General features: G+C 33.8%; 1 protein-coding gene across 1 annotated transcript in view; it reads right to left on the reverse strand.

Annotated features, from left to right (window-relative positions):
• The window catches only part of LOC142981370 (fatty acid synthase-like), a 55,093-nt gene that overhangs the window by 27,717 nt on the left and 9,540 nt on the right, over positions 1-17,836 (reverse strand). The window contains exons 4-11 of the mRNA XM_076127240.1: positions 16,064-16,184; positions 12,461-12,664; positions 9,964-10,080; positions 9,258-9,421; positions 5,495-5,637; positions 4,379-4,582; positions 1,231-1,420; positions 147-306 (exon numbers count right to left, since the gene is read on the reverse strand). Coding sequence (XP_075983355.1) covers positions 147-306; positions 1,231-1,420; positions 4,379-4,582; positions 5,495-5,637; positions 9,258-9,421; positions 9,964-10,080; positions 12,461-12,664; positions 16,064-16,184 — 1,303 coding nt within the window. The remainder of the gene's footprint in view (positions 1-146; positions 307-1,230; positions 1,421-4,378; positions 4,583-5,494; positions 5,638-9,257; positions 9,422-9,963; positions 10,081-12,460; positions 12,665-16,063; positions 16,185-17,836) is intronic.

A 17,836-nucleotide genomic window follows, 5' to 3' on the forward strand; every position in this document is an offset into this window, starting at 1 on the left:
AACACATTGGCATACAAGAAAGTGCAGATTTTCTTTAACTCATTCGTTCGCTTGGCTCACAGAGCACGTAAGTTGTGAAGTTTTTTCTCGCTATGATCGACTTTTAGAAATTTTCAGTGAATATAATACATTTTCCTAAATCTTACTTCTCAATAGCAGCAGCGAAGACCGGGATTCTCATGAGCTCCTTGCCCATACCAGCCCATTGTGATCCCATACCGGAGTACACAAACCAGACCGGGCGACGGACTCCTGAGAAGTATTCTACCTCACGTGCTAGTGATACTGCCTTGGTTGGGGTGGATTCTGAAAGACAAGTATAAGTTAGTAATGTAAGTATTATCTACAGTGAAAATTCCGTCTGTCAACCGCAAAAATACTTGATCGACGTGGAAACTTGATCCAGTAATTGTGTAAAACCACCCAAATATTTTCTTCAAAAATTAAGTGGTCAGTCAACACATTTAAAAATTCCAACCTAATTAATTTTCACAATCAAAAGTGTTTAAAGTATATATACTCGTAACTTAATTTCCAAACTTATCGAAGATTCCATTTTTGCTTAGCTTTACTTTCAGATTAAATCTGATACTTCCTAATCAACAATGTCTAGTATTTAGAACAGCGAAACAGTGTAATCTTTATTTTTCAAAATCTTAACAAAGTATTTAATTTCAACATTGTTAGCATCATAGTTTGTCAAAAATCACGTCGTGAATGAGGAAGTTTTCGAATTTCAGCAAGGAAAGGTATGCTGTTATTAAAAATCTTCGCAGGGCCAACTTAGTAATGTCAAAGGTGAAAGCTTCGCCGTACTTTGTACTTTGCGTCGATAAAACATTCTAGTACCTGAGGATCTCATATTTTAAAATGAAATTGTTAATCCCGAAGTTTATTAGAGTTCGAGTGTCTATATAACGCATTCTTAATAGTAACGCGTTGACTGCAAACTATTAAAACAAATTCAGGAATTTTGGTTTATATTCTGCAACAGCGTTATTCTACTAAATAGTTTAAAATTCTTTTAGAATTTTACAAAACTAACTCCAAGAAAACTGTTCCCACTATTTTTACACTTGCATTGAATAACAAGTGGCCTTTACATTGATACCAAACTGCAAACATGAATACTAAACGCCTAGTGATAATAAAGTTAGTTAATTTTTCACTAAGCGGCGAAAACTCACTTTAAAATACAGTCAAACAAAATTGTTCTTTAAGACCACTTACCCAAAAGCGTGTATCCCCTAACAACGTGTCCTTGGATGTCATCATCGTGGATGGCGTGCAGCAGCCGGATGAGCTCAATGTCCACTGTCCTCGCCTCCATGTCGTCCAAGATCCTGGCGACAGCTGACTCAGTACGGCCGGACGCGCAGACCAGGCGGGGAAGATCGTCGAAGGGCATACCGTTGTTTACCTTTTGGAAACAGTAAAATTTTAGTAAATATACGTACTTATATAAAATTTACCTACTATTCTAATTCAAAGTATATAAACCAATAGTAGTTTGCCCGACCCGGGAACTCAACCCGAGACCTCACGATCAACAGCCGTATGTACTAAAGATTGCATCACAAAAGTAGTCTCTTCAGAGTCAAAAAAGAGGCTAGCTCTATTTTTGTACAACATATTATTACTACTTGAACTTCAATGAGTGTTAATATGATAAAACACACACGTAGGTACTAGTTAGCTTTTCTAAATTTTCGATTTTAAATTAACACAATTATTAGGAATCGCAAATTCAGAAAAGCTAGCACGTGTTTTTTTCAAAACTAAATATAATATTGATACAAAAAGAATATAGGTATTTTATTTTGAGATTCTTATTATTTATTTATTGCTTAATCATGTATCATATCATGTCCATATTTAAAAGAAACTTAACGTTAATAAATTTAACTTTTCAAAGAATTCACGTTTCAATTGTATTATATCATATCAATATCAATGTAATACCAAACTGTATTGAATTTTCAGCCACGAGGGGATACCGAGTGGATTCACATGCTGTCAACGATGAGTCTTTCAATGCATATTTCAAACGATTAGAGTTGACATGTAGCTTGGCACTGGAGCCAGAAAGACGACCCAAATTGCTACATTGCAATACGATATTTCTATTTGACCGTTTGACAAGACTGACCAAAACGGATCTGTTATTTTATCGAATCATATTATTATGATTAGTAATCAACCGAGCTTTAAATTTGTTCATGCAAAGGCCTTTGACATGGCTTAACGAATGTTATTATAATTGATAACAAACAGACATTTTAAGCGCTCTCAGAAGCACGGAACAGCTCAAATTAAATACTACTAAGCCACCCACCCATTGAATAGCCGCGCCAAGCGTTGCTTTACTGATACGAGGTGGTAGTTACCATTATTTTATTAATGGTTAAATTGCAGATGTACGTTTAATGTACGGTTTGCGCAACTGACTATAAGCGCCAAATTTGACCATTTTCTGCAAGTATCAAGTCTTTTATCAAAATAGATCTGTGAGTTTCTTTTAACATGTTATACAGACATGAAATGAGTTTCCAAGGAACAATGTTGGACTCCTGCCAAACTATAACAGACGATTTGTCCAAGAAGATAATTTGAGTAATAACTTATCGCTATTACTTCATTTTTCAGGAAGTTTAATATAAAGTCTAGGTGATTCATCGTGCTTTGACTTTTTGACGTGATTAGATCAGAATATCGAAACGAGAATAAGGGAATTTAATTTTAAATTTTATACATTCTTATATTTTGATTCAAAATGGTTAAAGATTACCTTATTTGTTTACCCAAGGTTTTGATTGAATTGCATTGACCGTGGTCACCGTGGCTGACTAAAAATAATACGAATCAAATAAGGTTTCGAAAACTTACATTTTTATTGCGTTTAAGACACATTACTTAATAATATTATTATTACGTGTAAATGTCTCGAGATTTTAAGATCGTTAGTTAGAATATGAGTTTATATTTAGTTTCTAATACCTATAAAATACTGTAATCGAATATTTGAAAGTTATTTGTACTTTAATATAAAACATTATATTGAGTGACGCAATCAATAGAGTGGAAACAGAAACTGATGTAACTTTGTAAAAGTTTTACAAACTCAAAGATGAAAACGAGCCTTACATAATTGATGGACTTAATTGTTGTGGTTTTGAAGTGTAATTGACGGATTTTATTGGCTTGTTTACAAAGAAAATAATGTTTTTAACAAATGTTTATTTTTGGTACCAGCTTTGGAACACCTATTTTCTTTTTCAACTTTTCTTGATCACAAAGATGATAATAAAAAAACCGGTTTATTTCCAACTGCCACAGTCAAATATGCTGATCTTTGGCGCTAACTATTCGCACTCCTGCGGTCATTGACACTTATTTAGTTTCATCAGTCCTCAAACTCAGTCCTCGGTAGCCTGATTCTCTACTATTATCGGGCTAGCTATCAAATAAAAATGCATGAAACTTTGATCAGCGCCTCCAGGGGATGTTGTAGTAACTTTTTTGCCGTACATTTTACATGTCAAACTCTCGATACTCGATGGTTCCTATTGTAGAGAATTGCGCTACTGATCTTTGATCTTAGAATAATGAGTTCTGCTTTCGTGGAATCGAAAATACATGTAACGAAATAGGATTAATTAACTTAAATACATACACGAATCAGAAAACCTATTAGCGTAATTGATACTCGCGTAGCAGAGAATAATCCTAACAAAAAGTTAAGCTCAGCTTTCTGTGAAAAAGTAAATCCGAACTAATACTAAAAGCAAATTGCTTTCCTTATTCCTACCATGAAATGTACAGATTATAAAGGTTGTGTATACTAAAAACGTATTCTGATATAGGGTCGAAGCAATAAGAATACCAGGCTTAACTTTGGTTAAGTCTTTAGCTTGTTTATTTCGTTACATTACTGGAAATTGATTTTTTAGGTTTTTAAAGATCAGGAGTTAGTATTTCTCTGTTTAAGTAAGGTTAGAACTTAATGTTTTCGTTATTATTTGTTCAAAGTTTAGGATGAATAAACCTTCTTAAAGACGTTTGAGAAAAGACAGACAGTGTGATCATTTGCAGAGATGAGTAACTTAAATTTTCGTTTGCTCCACTTACTATTGGTGGAGTCACGAATAAATATATGTATATTTAAGAAATATATCTTATGTGTAAATTCAAGCTATAATAAATAAATTTAGCCTACGTGTAGTACGTTGGCTGGTGACTAATTTTGGCGTAACTGGGCAACAAACATTCATCCAAACTCCCAAACCCGTAAACTTTCGCACTTGTTATATTAGCATAGATTGCTAATATATCTGTCATTCCTAGTACTAAATAGACAAAAATATATATTTTTACTAACTTTATCCCTGGCAACGTTCTTCAACAGAGCGTGAGCATTAGCACCACCGAAGCCGAAACTGTTGACTCCAGACATGCCCCTGTTCCATGGCGTCTTGTCAGTGACGACCTGCAGCCTGTTCTCAGCCAGCGCCACCACACCCTCACGAGGAGTGTGGTAGTTCAAGTTAGGTGGGAGGTAGCCGGTGGTGTAGGCAATGCACATCTGGAAGAAAAGTGGAGTTTTGGAAAAAATGTTTTGGCTATAGTATTGATAGGAATAGTGGTATATGGATGTTTTGAGATCATCTAAGGAAAATGTACGAAGAGTGCTGGGACCTTAGACAAAAGTTGCTTAGTATCCAAAAATTGTTAAAGAGCTTTTATCTGATCGGTTTGTTGCGACGAAGAAAGATTTAATAAAATTTGCGTTTTTTTTTATGTACCTATCGACGTATATGACAGTGAATTAAATGCTAATATAATATTATAGTAAAATATTAATGAAATATTGAATTTCTAAGCAAACGTTAATCTATAAAATTATCATCTTTAAACCCGTTTTTTATTTCAAAAGTCGTTTATGTAGAACAAGCGCAATTCATTGAATTAAAATTCCCATAAGATTACCCTTGCCAAGACCGGCGTCAAATTCCCCATGGTACTTGGTAGATAGTCTTCGTTCAATCGTATCTATGCGAGAAAACTGTCGCAACGTAATTAATGTTATCAAACATGCCAAAAGTTGTATCATAATTTATGTGTTTCTGTGCCAAAGTGTATGTGTCTGGCAATTCCTTATCTTATTTGTTCATACAGATGTGATTCGGAGTGAGGGAATTGACCTTAATTTCACCACACATTTATGTCTATTATTTATAAATAAACTTTGTTTCTTTGTAAAATATATTTCTTTTACTATCAAACGTATTCCGAAAAAATATATTTTACTATCTAAAAGCTATTTTATCCTAACATTTTGTACAGAGGAAAAGATTTTTTACTTCAATATACTACTTTTTTACTTCAATAGACTTTAAACAAAAAACTACATTAGAAAGCTTTTATATCCATCTCTTTTTAAAAGAAATCTTCATCCTTTTAATTAAATCTATACAAAGACGGAACAAAATCTTACCTTGGCAATGGAGCAAAGACCGGAGGCGGGCTCACTGTGTCCCAAGTTAGACTTGATGGAGCCAATCTTAAGCGGTTCCTTGCGACCGGTGCAGAAGATCTCGTCGATGGCCAAGAGCTCCTCTGGATCTCCTACCTTGGTACCTGGTGACAAATAAACGAGTTTTTATTACTTCATTTTTTCTAGACCTGGTATAGAAACCTAAAAGATTGGTCAGAAGTATGGTCTAATTTCGATACCAATACAGAGATTATACATTAAGATTTCAATAGGTAACCGTAATGTTTTTCTGATTAAAATAAAGTAAGGCGTTGGTTGCTTGCGCTGCAATTGAATTACTATTCAAAGAATGGAATAAGTCTTAAAACATCCTAAGATTGATGAAGTACGTACGCTTTCATGCTCTTTAAAAAGCTGCATAAAACTACCGATATCTTGAGAGCACTCGTCTAAAGATTGAATAAACTTGAGCAAAAATAGGAAAATACACGGATTCAATAAAATTCTCGCATCGCTCCGTCTATAAATCAACATAAAATTTCAACGTCTAAGAAAAGGAATTTCTAGATTAATAGGAATGTTTCAATGAAGTATTCATACGACTTCAATTTTCAATGTTTAGAATTCTACATTCGATACACGTATTTGCACAAATATCCACTACAAAATAATATACTGAGAGTGTAGGTAATATCGTTAATTCTTACAAGAACCCAATACCTGTCTGTACCTAAGTGCGTCGTTCCGAAACCAAGGTAATTATTTTATTAGATTAATTTGGAGAATGGAAGGCAGGTAACGTTGAATGTAAGGAGCCATCAATGAGAAGTCGATTTCCCTTTGAAGAGCTCATAAAATCTTTAATTTTCACTCCCGTCATTAAGTGACGATAATGGCTGGGCCGAATGCTTTTAAATTCTATAAACTTGCACACTCCAAATTGCTTAGGTACTGCTTACTTAATTAAAAGTCGGTATACTTTTCGAACGTACTGCCTTCGTATCTAGACTCAGGTGGTGTATGAAACCCTCAAAGTTAGTCAATAACTGTGTGTCTAGGTCTCAACGGCTTCAAGTCTTAAGCCCGGGGGAAATTAATGTCATTCTCCAAGTTGGTCACATGTTGGCGGATGGATTTCACACTTCGAACTTAATAGGCTTCAGGGTTAATCCTGAGACTGGATGTCATTAGCTATTTAGTATAGAGTAGTGACAGTGGATTGTCCCTGTCACTGTCATTGCGTAGAGGGATTAGTGCCCTATCAGATCGATATCAAGTTAATATACCGATTTATTTTTGATAATAACGGTTTCTAGAGTTTTAAGACTAATTTTGTGATAAGTATGTTTGTCATGTATTTTGAAGCACAGGTGTTTAAGATGGCGCCTGTTTCGTAATGAGAATGTCTCGTGGTAAAGTTTAAGTTCTTTTCTCCTAGTACCATAAGTAAAAAACCCCATAAATTTATGGCGCCTGTCGCCACTCAAGAGTCGGGCCCGTAAACAGAATGCTTCAACAATTAAAATTGTCTAAAAGCTTGTAAAACTTTCCTTTTATATTTTACAGTTATGGCCGCACGAAGCGTTAGTCGTAAAAACGTTTTATTTTTAGATGTTTCGCGTGAAATATTATACTTCTTGTGATGCCGTGTTTGAGAGTTTAAGCCAGAAATGGTATAGTATTATACGCTCTTGATATTTTGAGATATGAGAAGACTGTGAGAATTTTCATATTTATATATAAAAATATAGTTATCTTGAGTATATAAATATAGCTATATAACAATTTGCCTGGTTCTAGTTTAAATCTTAACGTTGGGATTAAAGAGTTTATTGTCATTTTTAATATCAAATACTTTTTATTGAATATTATTGGCAAAGCCTTTAGGCAGCAAAAAGCTCTATCGACCTCATAGGTAAGCTCAAACTACGTATAGTAAAAATACAATTTAGACGATTTTTACATTAAAATTGCTATCGTAATCAACTTTCCATACATAATAAATTCTAAATTGTGTTCTGCAACATGAATGCAGTCCGATTATAATTAGCTAATATTTAGAACGTGGCAAGTGGTGTTATATTATAACGAGGCTCATTAAATGTGGTTAGAACAATAGCGATTGTAAACAGCACAGAGTACTAACAAAACTAATTGTGAAAGTACTAACGCGTGTTCAACACTGTTCGTGGTTTTACCGCCGTTGCACCAAACATAGGTTTGTGGTTGTCCTGTTTGAACTAAGGTGATATATTTATCTATATAAGTATATGTTAGAAGTATATAAGTACGTTTATCAGTTGTTTGGTTACCATAGTAAAAGCTCTGCTTAGTTTGGAATCAAATGACCCGTGGAGTTATCCGATGATATTACATATATGATATGATCTGTATAGTGTATATTTATCTATCATTTAAAATATTGAGATAGTAAGTTTACTTAACCACACCAAACATATAATATTTTGTATGTCTCAGTCGCAACCGTTTCAATAAGAAATTATATAAATCGTAATGAAATCTAAACAACAAATATTTTTTGCATTTGAGGTAAGGATCGCATTTGCTTATATTTTTTGTTTGTTTTTATACAATCTAAAGTAAGTACATAAAGTTTAGAATACATAGAAAGAGTAATCGCAAACAATCAGATTGATGTTTGATTGTTTAGTAAATATTTCGATATCTCTCATTCTCTTTACATTAACGCACTAAACTCACGTCTACCCTTTGCAAAAAGAAACTAAAAAAAGACTACAGTGCAGATAAAACAAGACTGATAAACGTTTATGAAACGAGAGCAGAGTTTATCATTCACTAGCTGACCCGCGCAACTTCGCTTGCGTCACATTAGAGAATGGGCGAAATTTTTCATCGTTTTTGTAACATTTTTCACTGGTACTCTGCTCCTATTGGTCGTATCGTGATGATATATAACCTATAGCCTTCCTCGATAAATGGGCTATCTAACACTAAAATAATTTTTCAAATCAGGCCAGTAGTTCCTGAAATTAGCGCGTTCAAACAAACAAACAAACAATCAAACAAACAAACAAACTCTTCAGCTTTATAATATTAGTATAGAAGTAAAGAACGTCATAAACAATAGCTGTGAGTGCAGTAAAAAGAACCTTATTTTTATATAGGAACACCTTCAACAGTACTTTAAAAAGTTCTCCTATCTATTCTTTCATTTACCGTTTGAAAGTTTTCACTTTGCACTCGGCAAGTTAATGTGCCGTTTCATTTTGAAAGCTTGGGAGACATTGTGAGAATTGTCCGCGAGCGACGGGTTAATGTTGATGAAACAGGCTATGTTTTACTGTTATATTTATTTTAACAGTTTTTAAAACGCAGTTTAAACTAATCTGTTTGACAATCATGAGATAATGTTAACGTAGCATTCAATAGATTTTAATTAAGTATATCTCTTATTTTTTCCAAATTATCAAAGTTATGTACATCACACGATAATCAAATGGCTGCAATCAAGATTGGATATCAATATTTGCCTCAACATAAAGGTCTGCTAACAAAGCCCCTACGTAAATTAGAAGATTCAGAAAACTCTTTTACTTGATTTTTACTATACTAGATACTCAATAAACTTTGTTTTCCAAGAATATGGTAATAATCAAATGAGTACGATCCATTTATTACAAACAACAAAATGAACAGCACGGAATATTTACAGAAGGTATTTCCAGAAATCTCAGTCAGTGACTCAATAACGGAAGAGTTTTAAATTTAACAGTAGTCTTACCTGTGCCGTGAGCTTCAACGAACTCCAGGATGGAAGGTGGGATGGAGCACTCCTCGTAGAACTCGCTGAGCAGCAGCTTCTGAATGTGACCGGCTGGGTATGTGATACCTTGCTCTTTGTAACCGTCGCAGTTGGTTTTCGCGTGGAGGAGTTGAGCGTATACTCTGATAGAAGAAAAGAAAAATGTTACAAAAGGGTAAACAATAATACGAAAATTAAGAGTATGGAATCTAAACTAACAGTTGAAGAATTTTTAGCAACTTCTTTATTTTAAGGACCCAAATACATTCACATTACCTGGCGAATTTTCTCGTTGCTATCATTTGCATGCAACACTTTGAAGTTGCATTATGTGCTATGCATTACTAGCAATCCCGTTAATCTCTCTAGCTAAGCTAGAAGCTAGTAGCGCTCAGGAGTGGATTAAAGCTAGTACGATATTGGTTAGGATACGTATAATAATTTCACGCCTTTTTTCACAAGGTCAGGCAGAGGCCAAAATTGCCACTTGGTACGATCTTTACAAACTTCCCTTTAAACTTAATTACTTTATTTTAACCGTCTTTTCCTTTCCTTTCAATGGGGCTAGGTTATAGATTCATATTTTGAAAACTGCGATTGATAAACTATGTGGGTACTGTTCGACATGACAGAAGTATATGTAAAATGTTTAAGTAAATTATTGCTAAAATGTTTTTAAATTTACCTTCTGGAATCCTTGGCTTTTTGCAGGAAGACGACAACAATAGCTTCTGAACGAGCGTAACCGTTGGCGCTGTTGTCGAAACTCTTGCACCTACCATCAGGTGATAACACTCCCAATCTGTAGATACAAACAATAAATTATATAAAATTGTCGCTACACCGCTACCATTGCATCGGGAGGTCGTTTGTTTGATTCCCACATGGAACAATTGTTGTTTGTGCGATCCACAAATAATTGTTTCGGGTCTGGTTGTACTTTGTGTCCGTTGTTTGTATATTTGTAATCCCCGAGACACGAGAGCAATTCTTAGGGACTTTTTAAAAACAAAGAAAATATAAGCAAACTATGTTAAACAGTTGAAAAGATTCTAAACTATAGTAAATAAATATAGTATTTGTATTACAATGTACTTTAAATTTTCTAGCGAGAGATAAGCAAATTCATATCCACCTAGGAAATCTTCGGCTGCCTTTTATAACGCTTACTATCAAGAGAATAATAAACGTAGCTTAAAAGCTGTAGAGTGTTATTAAATTTCGTATGTACGATAAATTATTTACCTTTCGTATATACAATACCTATCTTACCTCCATCAATATTATCTAGAGTAAATAATATATATTATATTTCGTGCATCAATTATTTATAAACATACCGCTACAATTCGCGTTAAACATACTCATAAATATAAAAATCATTTATAGCAAAATATTGGACCTCGAAATCAACACTTTTATCTTCATAATATGTATGAGTCTACCTCGACTTGTTAGATGAAATTTTGACAGATAATATTATAAAATTATACTATCACTGTATCTACGAGTTAGGTAAGTTATCCAACAATTAACCAAAAGCTGTGATAGTCAAACTTCTTCTAATCTTAAAATCTTCTATCCGCGTGAAGGCTACAACAAAAAATTCTCATTTTTCTATTACGAACTATGCATAGTTTCTTTGAAGCACAAATAGTGTGAAATTACCGGAGCAATATTCTGGTAAAATGTATTTCTAGCCATGTGAGGTGTAATGCTTGTATAAACCGTGGTCTTGCCGTTAACCTATATTTACATAGACGCTTGTGCAAACTTAGATACCTCGGGAATAGTGTGTAGTGACGTGTACCTTTATCATACTTAGTATGTTGGTAAAAGACTTTATAAAACAAGAAACTAATAATAATATTATTCAAAATTTTGTTATAGTTTCAGTGACTGCTATTTTTAGGATACATACCTATATTTAATAATACCTTTTTCATAGGTTAAAAAAGGTTCGATAAATTGCTTCTAATACCACATATAAAAAGCAAGCATTCTTAGTTGCCGAGAGCGCTGCCGAATACCGGGCTCTATAAAATATCGTCTATCAGAAAATTGTATAACTCTGTGTTTGACCTAGCTATGGAATCAGAGCCTTCGGTAGAATCATGGTACTCGAATATAAGTGTGTGTGTTTGTTTACCCGATATTGTCTACTCCGTGGCAAAATAGAATAGGAAAAGCAAAAACCCTGTCATAAACATATTTGAAGAAACTTGGTTTTCACGAAGCGTGCACCCTCCAAGCTGTATTATGACCGGGTTCTCAAAATATCACTGATTAACAATAAATCAAGAAATAAAACTATTAACTTAAATATAACGTTATTACATTCACAACTCTTAACACAGTTAAGTAAAACACAACTCGGACATCTAGTAAAAGGACAGGCGAGTAATACACCGAGTTACTTTTATACCCGGATTAACTTACATCCGGATAAGTAAAAGGAAGTTTATAAATAATGCTCTTGGATTATGCTGCTACTTTACTATTTGCCGTCGCTAAAGAGCCGGGCACATTACATAGTGTTTCACTTCCATTGTTAGCTTTGTTAAGTGCATAATGTTTGAGAATATATTTTCTAGTGAGTGAATTAGAGCTGCTGTTTTGTTAAACTGTACAACGACCTTTGTTATGAAGTAGTTGAAACTTATTTTATTGGCTCTTTGCAATGAATAATGAATATTGTACATGCTATTATTAAGCAGAATTTATCGTATTAAAGATTTTTCTTTAATTGTGATCATAAAAAACCGTCAAAATAATATAACAAAATCAAACATCCTAATGGTTGATTGTTGTTTGCAAATCATTTTTCCCCACAAAGTAAAACCGAAGTTATCATTAAAGTCATATTTGGGTAAATATCGTCATTATAGAAACCTATGTACGTCCTTATGTCAGCCAAGCAATAAAGTTTACAGTAACATCAATCAAATAAAAAATAGAATATTTCCTTGCTTATATCAACGGTTACTGCTCCCGAAAAAAACTTCTTCAGTCAAGTAGTAAACTACACAAGAAAAGCATGCGTTCTTGTTTCAGTGAAGCATTATATACAGTAATATCAATCAAATTAAAAAAAAAAACATTTCTCTGCTTTCATTGAAGGTTTATGCTCCCGAAAAGTAACTCCAATAGTTAAAAACATTAGAGAAAGTTATACTTCATACCTGGAGAACTGCAATGATACGTAAGGATGCAGACACAAGTTGGATCCTCCGACGATGGCAGCGTCACAGTGACCGTCACGGATGGCCCTGAACGCATGCTCCAGAGCGTACAAGGAACTGGAGCAAGCTGAGTCTACCGTGTATGAGGGTCCGGTCACGCCGAGCCAGTACGAGATACGGTTGGCTAACATGGCACGGGAGCATCTGGGAAAGAAAAGAAACATTAGTTTGGTATTTTATTGCTGAAGAAAGGAATTATTTGTATTAACATAAATCGTTTGTAATAACTTTACTAGTTAGAGTTTTTTTTTTAATGTTAATATGCAGGGTATGCGGTCATCTGTATACGTAATAAAAGTTTTTAAAATTGTTTTGTATACTGATACGTTGTTATACTCTGTTATTTTCAATTTAATAAAAATATGTCATATATTTTTTGGACGTAACTATTTTTAATTGCCAACAACATACGTCACTTTACCAAAATATTGTGTAAAAAATACAAAATATTAAAATTGTTTACATTTTGCATTCCATCCAATACCTTTATAGCAAGATATCTTAGTTTATTAACTAAGTATATGACAAGCTTAATGTGTGTATAGTTTGTGTGGAACAAACTACAGAACTCGTACCATATGACGTAATACCGCACAAGTTTCCACATTGCAAGAGTATTAAGCTGCAAACCACTACTCCCATACACTCTCCTAACTTATATGCATCTACTTAGATGCATAATTATATTAGTTATAAGAGACCGACTTTATAACAACTATAATTTCAACACATATAACAAATAAATATATCTTTATCTAACATCTGACTTAACTTGATTGTTCTTTGGTTGTATGGTTAGTGGTCAACCTAGTGTCCAAGTTGTTCAAGCCACCCGTAGACCTTTGACTTGGCTTTTAACTTGATTAAAAATATGATTTCGCCGTAGATTCTTTGCTGTTTCGAACCTTTGTGCATTTTAAGTGGTATGTAATTTGTACGACAACGATTGGGTATAATAATTGACGTAGATTGGTATCGTTCAGTAGATAAAAGGAATGGAATACAAATTTTTACACAGAAATAGTACACTTTACACTGCCAATTTTTTTAAACATGTTAATCAAATCAAATTATTTTTTGGGGTGATTTTGTGTACAATTAATGATTTGATTAGATTAATTAATGAATTAAGTCTCTGCATTTCCACTGTTGTCGATGTCTAGTTGCACATAAGCATAGACAACACCTATTCTCTTAAAAGTAGTTGTTAAAGAAACATAATGAACACATATTGTACCTCTGAAAATTACCTACAATATATAAAAGACAAAGCCTAGCAGCCTTATACCACGAAGTAACAACAAAATTACTTCGCAATAATATTATAACGGCAAGTTTTAAACGGTTCGCTAACTCCAGTGCACAATTATTGTTATAATGAACGTTGAATGCAGTTGAGGCGCGAATTCGGTTTTAATCGCTTTAGCTTCTATTGTATGAAATGAATTTAATATTACAAGTTGTATGGAAATTTGCTCTTGGTATAGGTGAGCTTGCTGGTTTAAGGGTACATATGTAAAGGAAATTATAGTAGAAGCTTCGTGGAATTCATGTTTCTATAGAAAATGGAATTCGTATCTAAATAAGATAGTTTGTGTAATAGAAATGCAAGTGAAATGTGGGACTAGGATACGTATTGTTAAGGATATTGTTTAATGGATGTCTTATACGAATAATCTTCTCAATTTTACAGCCAGTGTCTACTTAAGTAGGTATAATGTAGATAATCACATGTCTGTCACAATTTCTTGTTAAAAAAGAATTTATTAAATTCCCTTTAATTATATTTACATTTAATAAGCACATCTACATCAATACACATCTAAATATAAACATTTTGTCGTATTTCAATCTATAAATAAAAAAATATCCCTCAATTCTATACTGAGTCTGTACAAATTGGCTCTGTAGAAAAACCGCTGCGACTAATTAAATTATAAGTCGTTTCCTATAAGCTTGGAGAGAAGTGATAAATTTATGCTCGAGTTTTCCTTGAACACAAATTGCATAGAAAAAGCTACTTGTATTTTTTATTTAATGTTGGATGTATAATCAAAGCGATTTCTTAGAAATAAACGTCTAACGACTGAAAAAAATATAAGTAGCGTGATTCTTTACTACTATTGACTATAACCTACGAATATAATCGGCTGCCTATAGAGATTTTTATTCAAAAAAATACTAGCGCCTCTAGCGGGCGGTCTAGGAACTCTTTCAGTGGTATATTTTAAATGTCAAACTTTCGATAGTCGATAGTCTCCGTGGCGCAGTGGTTTAGGTCGCCACGACGATACCACTGCGTCGGGAGGTCGTCGGTTCGATTTCCACACGGAGCAATTATTTGTGCGATCCACAAATAATTGTTTCGGGTCTGGTTGTGCTTTGTGTCCGTTGTCTGTATGTTTGTAAAAGTCCCCGCGACACAAGAGCAATTCTAAGTGCGGGAGTTGTCTTTAAAAAAAAGAAAAAAAAGAAAGAAGTCCCGTCGGTACAAAATCGCGCTACTAAATAAGATTTGTATAACAGAAACGAAGGAAAACGATAATATTATTATGAAAAATCAAAAATCCTGTTCTAAAGAGTTCTATGACGGTAGACTGACCAAGAGTCATACGTCAAAAGAATATCATCAATACATTCTTACTCCACTTCAGTTAATAAAGCAATATCTTAATCAATGTGTTTATATCGTTATGTTAAACTAATCAGACTAATCAGTGCACGAAACTGTTAGCAAATTAACTGTGAACGGCATCTGATTAGTTGATACACAATACATGTTGCATCTACCTGTCCATTAACGACCGGTCTCAATAACATGTCTTAAGGCAATTTGACTATAAGTGCAATTGATACGATGATAAACATCCATTGTATTTTTAAGGTTCAAATACTTATTGATATCGCGTATTGTTTAGTATAACATATACAATCTATACTTGTATTATAAAGCTGAAGAGTTTTTTTTTGTTTGTTTGAATTGAAATTGCGCTAATCTCAGGAACTACTGATCCGATTTGAAAAAATCTTTTTTTCAATTCCGTGTTAGATAGCCTATTTATTGAGGAAGGCTTTAAAACATTACGCTACGACCAATAGGAGCGGAGTAGCAACGAGAATGTTACAAAAACGGAGAAAATTATGACGCATTCTCTCTTATGCGACGCAAGCGAAGTTGCGCGGGCTAGCAGTATAACAGGCGCGTGATATCGCGCCTGTAATACTAAAAAGGTATAAGCAGTGGTGTATGAAATTTCTTTCTTTCTTCTTCGATCGCGTGTCGTCATTTATGATGTTAGTAGTTAATACCAAACTCTCGGCTACATTTGTCAAATTTTCTAACATTAATAAGCAAGGATTGCCTGATCCGGAAACCGAATCTGAAGCCTCGAGTTGATCAGTCGTATTTGTCTAGTCCAAAGAGGCAGGCCAATACATTTTTTCACTGAATATAGACCATTGACAATGGTTTTTATTACCGATTGCTCTGATAATGTGGTTCTGTAACCTTCTTATACAAAATATTCTTTATAAATATCTTACCCAGTAATACCGAAGCCGTTGACCTGCATCTTTTCGTAGAACCATGTCTTTTCTGATTCCGAGAAGCACGCGCCCACGAACACACCAGTCTTTGTGTCGCGAAGCTCTTTGGGATTTACACCTACGAACAAAAAATATGCGTTAGTAACATCACTATAAGAGTATTTGTTGTAAGAAAAGAATGCCTGTAAGTGTGAGAACTGTTTATACGCATAGCCAACTTACAAAGGAAAATATATGTAACCAGCTTTTACCCGCGACTTCGTCCGCCACCTAAATTTTTTCATGGGATTGCGTCATTTTCCCGGGGTAAAAAGTAGCCTATGTCCTTTCTCGGGTACAAAATTATATCTCTCTAATTAGTAGTTTAGGCGTGATTGAGTAACAGACAGACAGAGTTACTTTACATTTATAATATTAGTATGGATAAATAGTAAATATAGTATATAGTATGGATGACTGATAAATTATAAAAAAATGCCGTTTCATATTCTATATCTAACTTAATCGAAACATGAATTACCGTAATAACCTGTTGAAGAAAAAAATATACTTTAAATTACGTGTTTTTCTCTTCTATTTATAATAATGTATTTAATACAGTCGGTACGACGAAGAATTGCTTGAATCTTGCACAAAAACAAAGACGAAAAATCTCAAACTCAAAAGTAAATGTGATCGGAATCATATTTGTACTGAGAGTGAAAGTTTTCTATTTGACGGTGCCACGGATCGAGGCTCGATATTCCATCAAAGTAATATTATTGAATACAGTATTATCGTATCACATTCGTGAATTATTCAACAAGATCTCCGTGTGATAAGCTTTTATCGTATTAAAATAAACTTAACGTAGGTAGTTTGAGAAGATTGTTTTGATATTTTAGGTAGTACCTTGGTGTATACAAGACATATTGGAAAATTCTATTGGCAATTACTGCTTTAAGCCCTAAAAATAAAAAAAATATTTCCCACTGCTGGATAAGTGTCACATCCCGTAATAAGGGAGGGGTTAGGCCTTGGGTCTACCTGTCAGACTCTGCATTCCTTCAAAAACATTCAGGTATGCAAGGTTGTATTACGATGTTTTCCTTCACCATTCGAACAAGTGATAATTATTTCTAATATAGTAACTACAAAACGTTATTGGTGTGTTGCCTTGGGTTCGAAACTGCAACCACTTGCGTTACATACTTATACCATTGGTCTATCACTGCTCTTTCACTATCACTAAAACTCAATCATTGTTAAAATTTGAGCATAACCTTTGGGTATAATTTAAATACAAATAACCAATTATTTAATTAGTTCTGCAATAACTTAGTTATTACCCTTCGGCTTAGCACATTTTCTTGGAAATCTTAATTAGTCTAGCGCACTTGAATCTACAATCGGTAAGATTCAAATGCCATTCGAGAGGCAAAGGAGTCTACGTGATCGGGTCCACTTCTCAACTTTTATTATCAAATGAACAAATTTGAATTCTGCGGCTTGTCGCAAAGGCAATATTGAGTTATAATTACTCCGTGGAATGAAACTTTTAATGGATTCGAAGATAACGGGCCGTCCCTTCGTATCCGATTTGAGAAGTCTGTAACATTGTTTTATTGTGGCTGATAAGATTTTTTAGGTCCCTGTTGAGTTGTTTCTTGATGGATGGTATTACATTTTTGATACCATCGTATTCGAAATAGTAATAAAAAAGTAATAATTGCATAGTAAAGACCACTTCTATTGTAGTTGCTTTATTCTATAAGTTTAATAATCACAACA

The sequence above is a fragment of the Anticarsia gemmatalis genome, chromosome 20, assembly GCF_050436995.1.
Source record: "Anticarsia gemmatalis isolate Benzon Research Colony breed Stoneville strain chromosome 20, ilAntGemm2 primary, whole genome shotgun sequence".
Classification (NCBI taxonomy): domain Eukaryota; kingdom Metazoa; phylum Arthropoda; class Insecta; order Lepidoptera; family Erebidae; genus Anticarsia; species Anticarsia gemmatalis.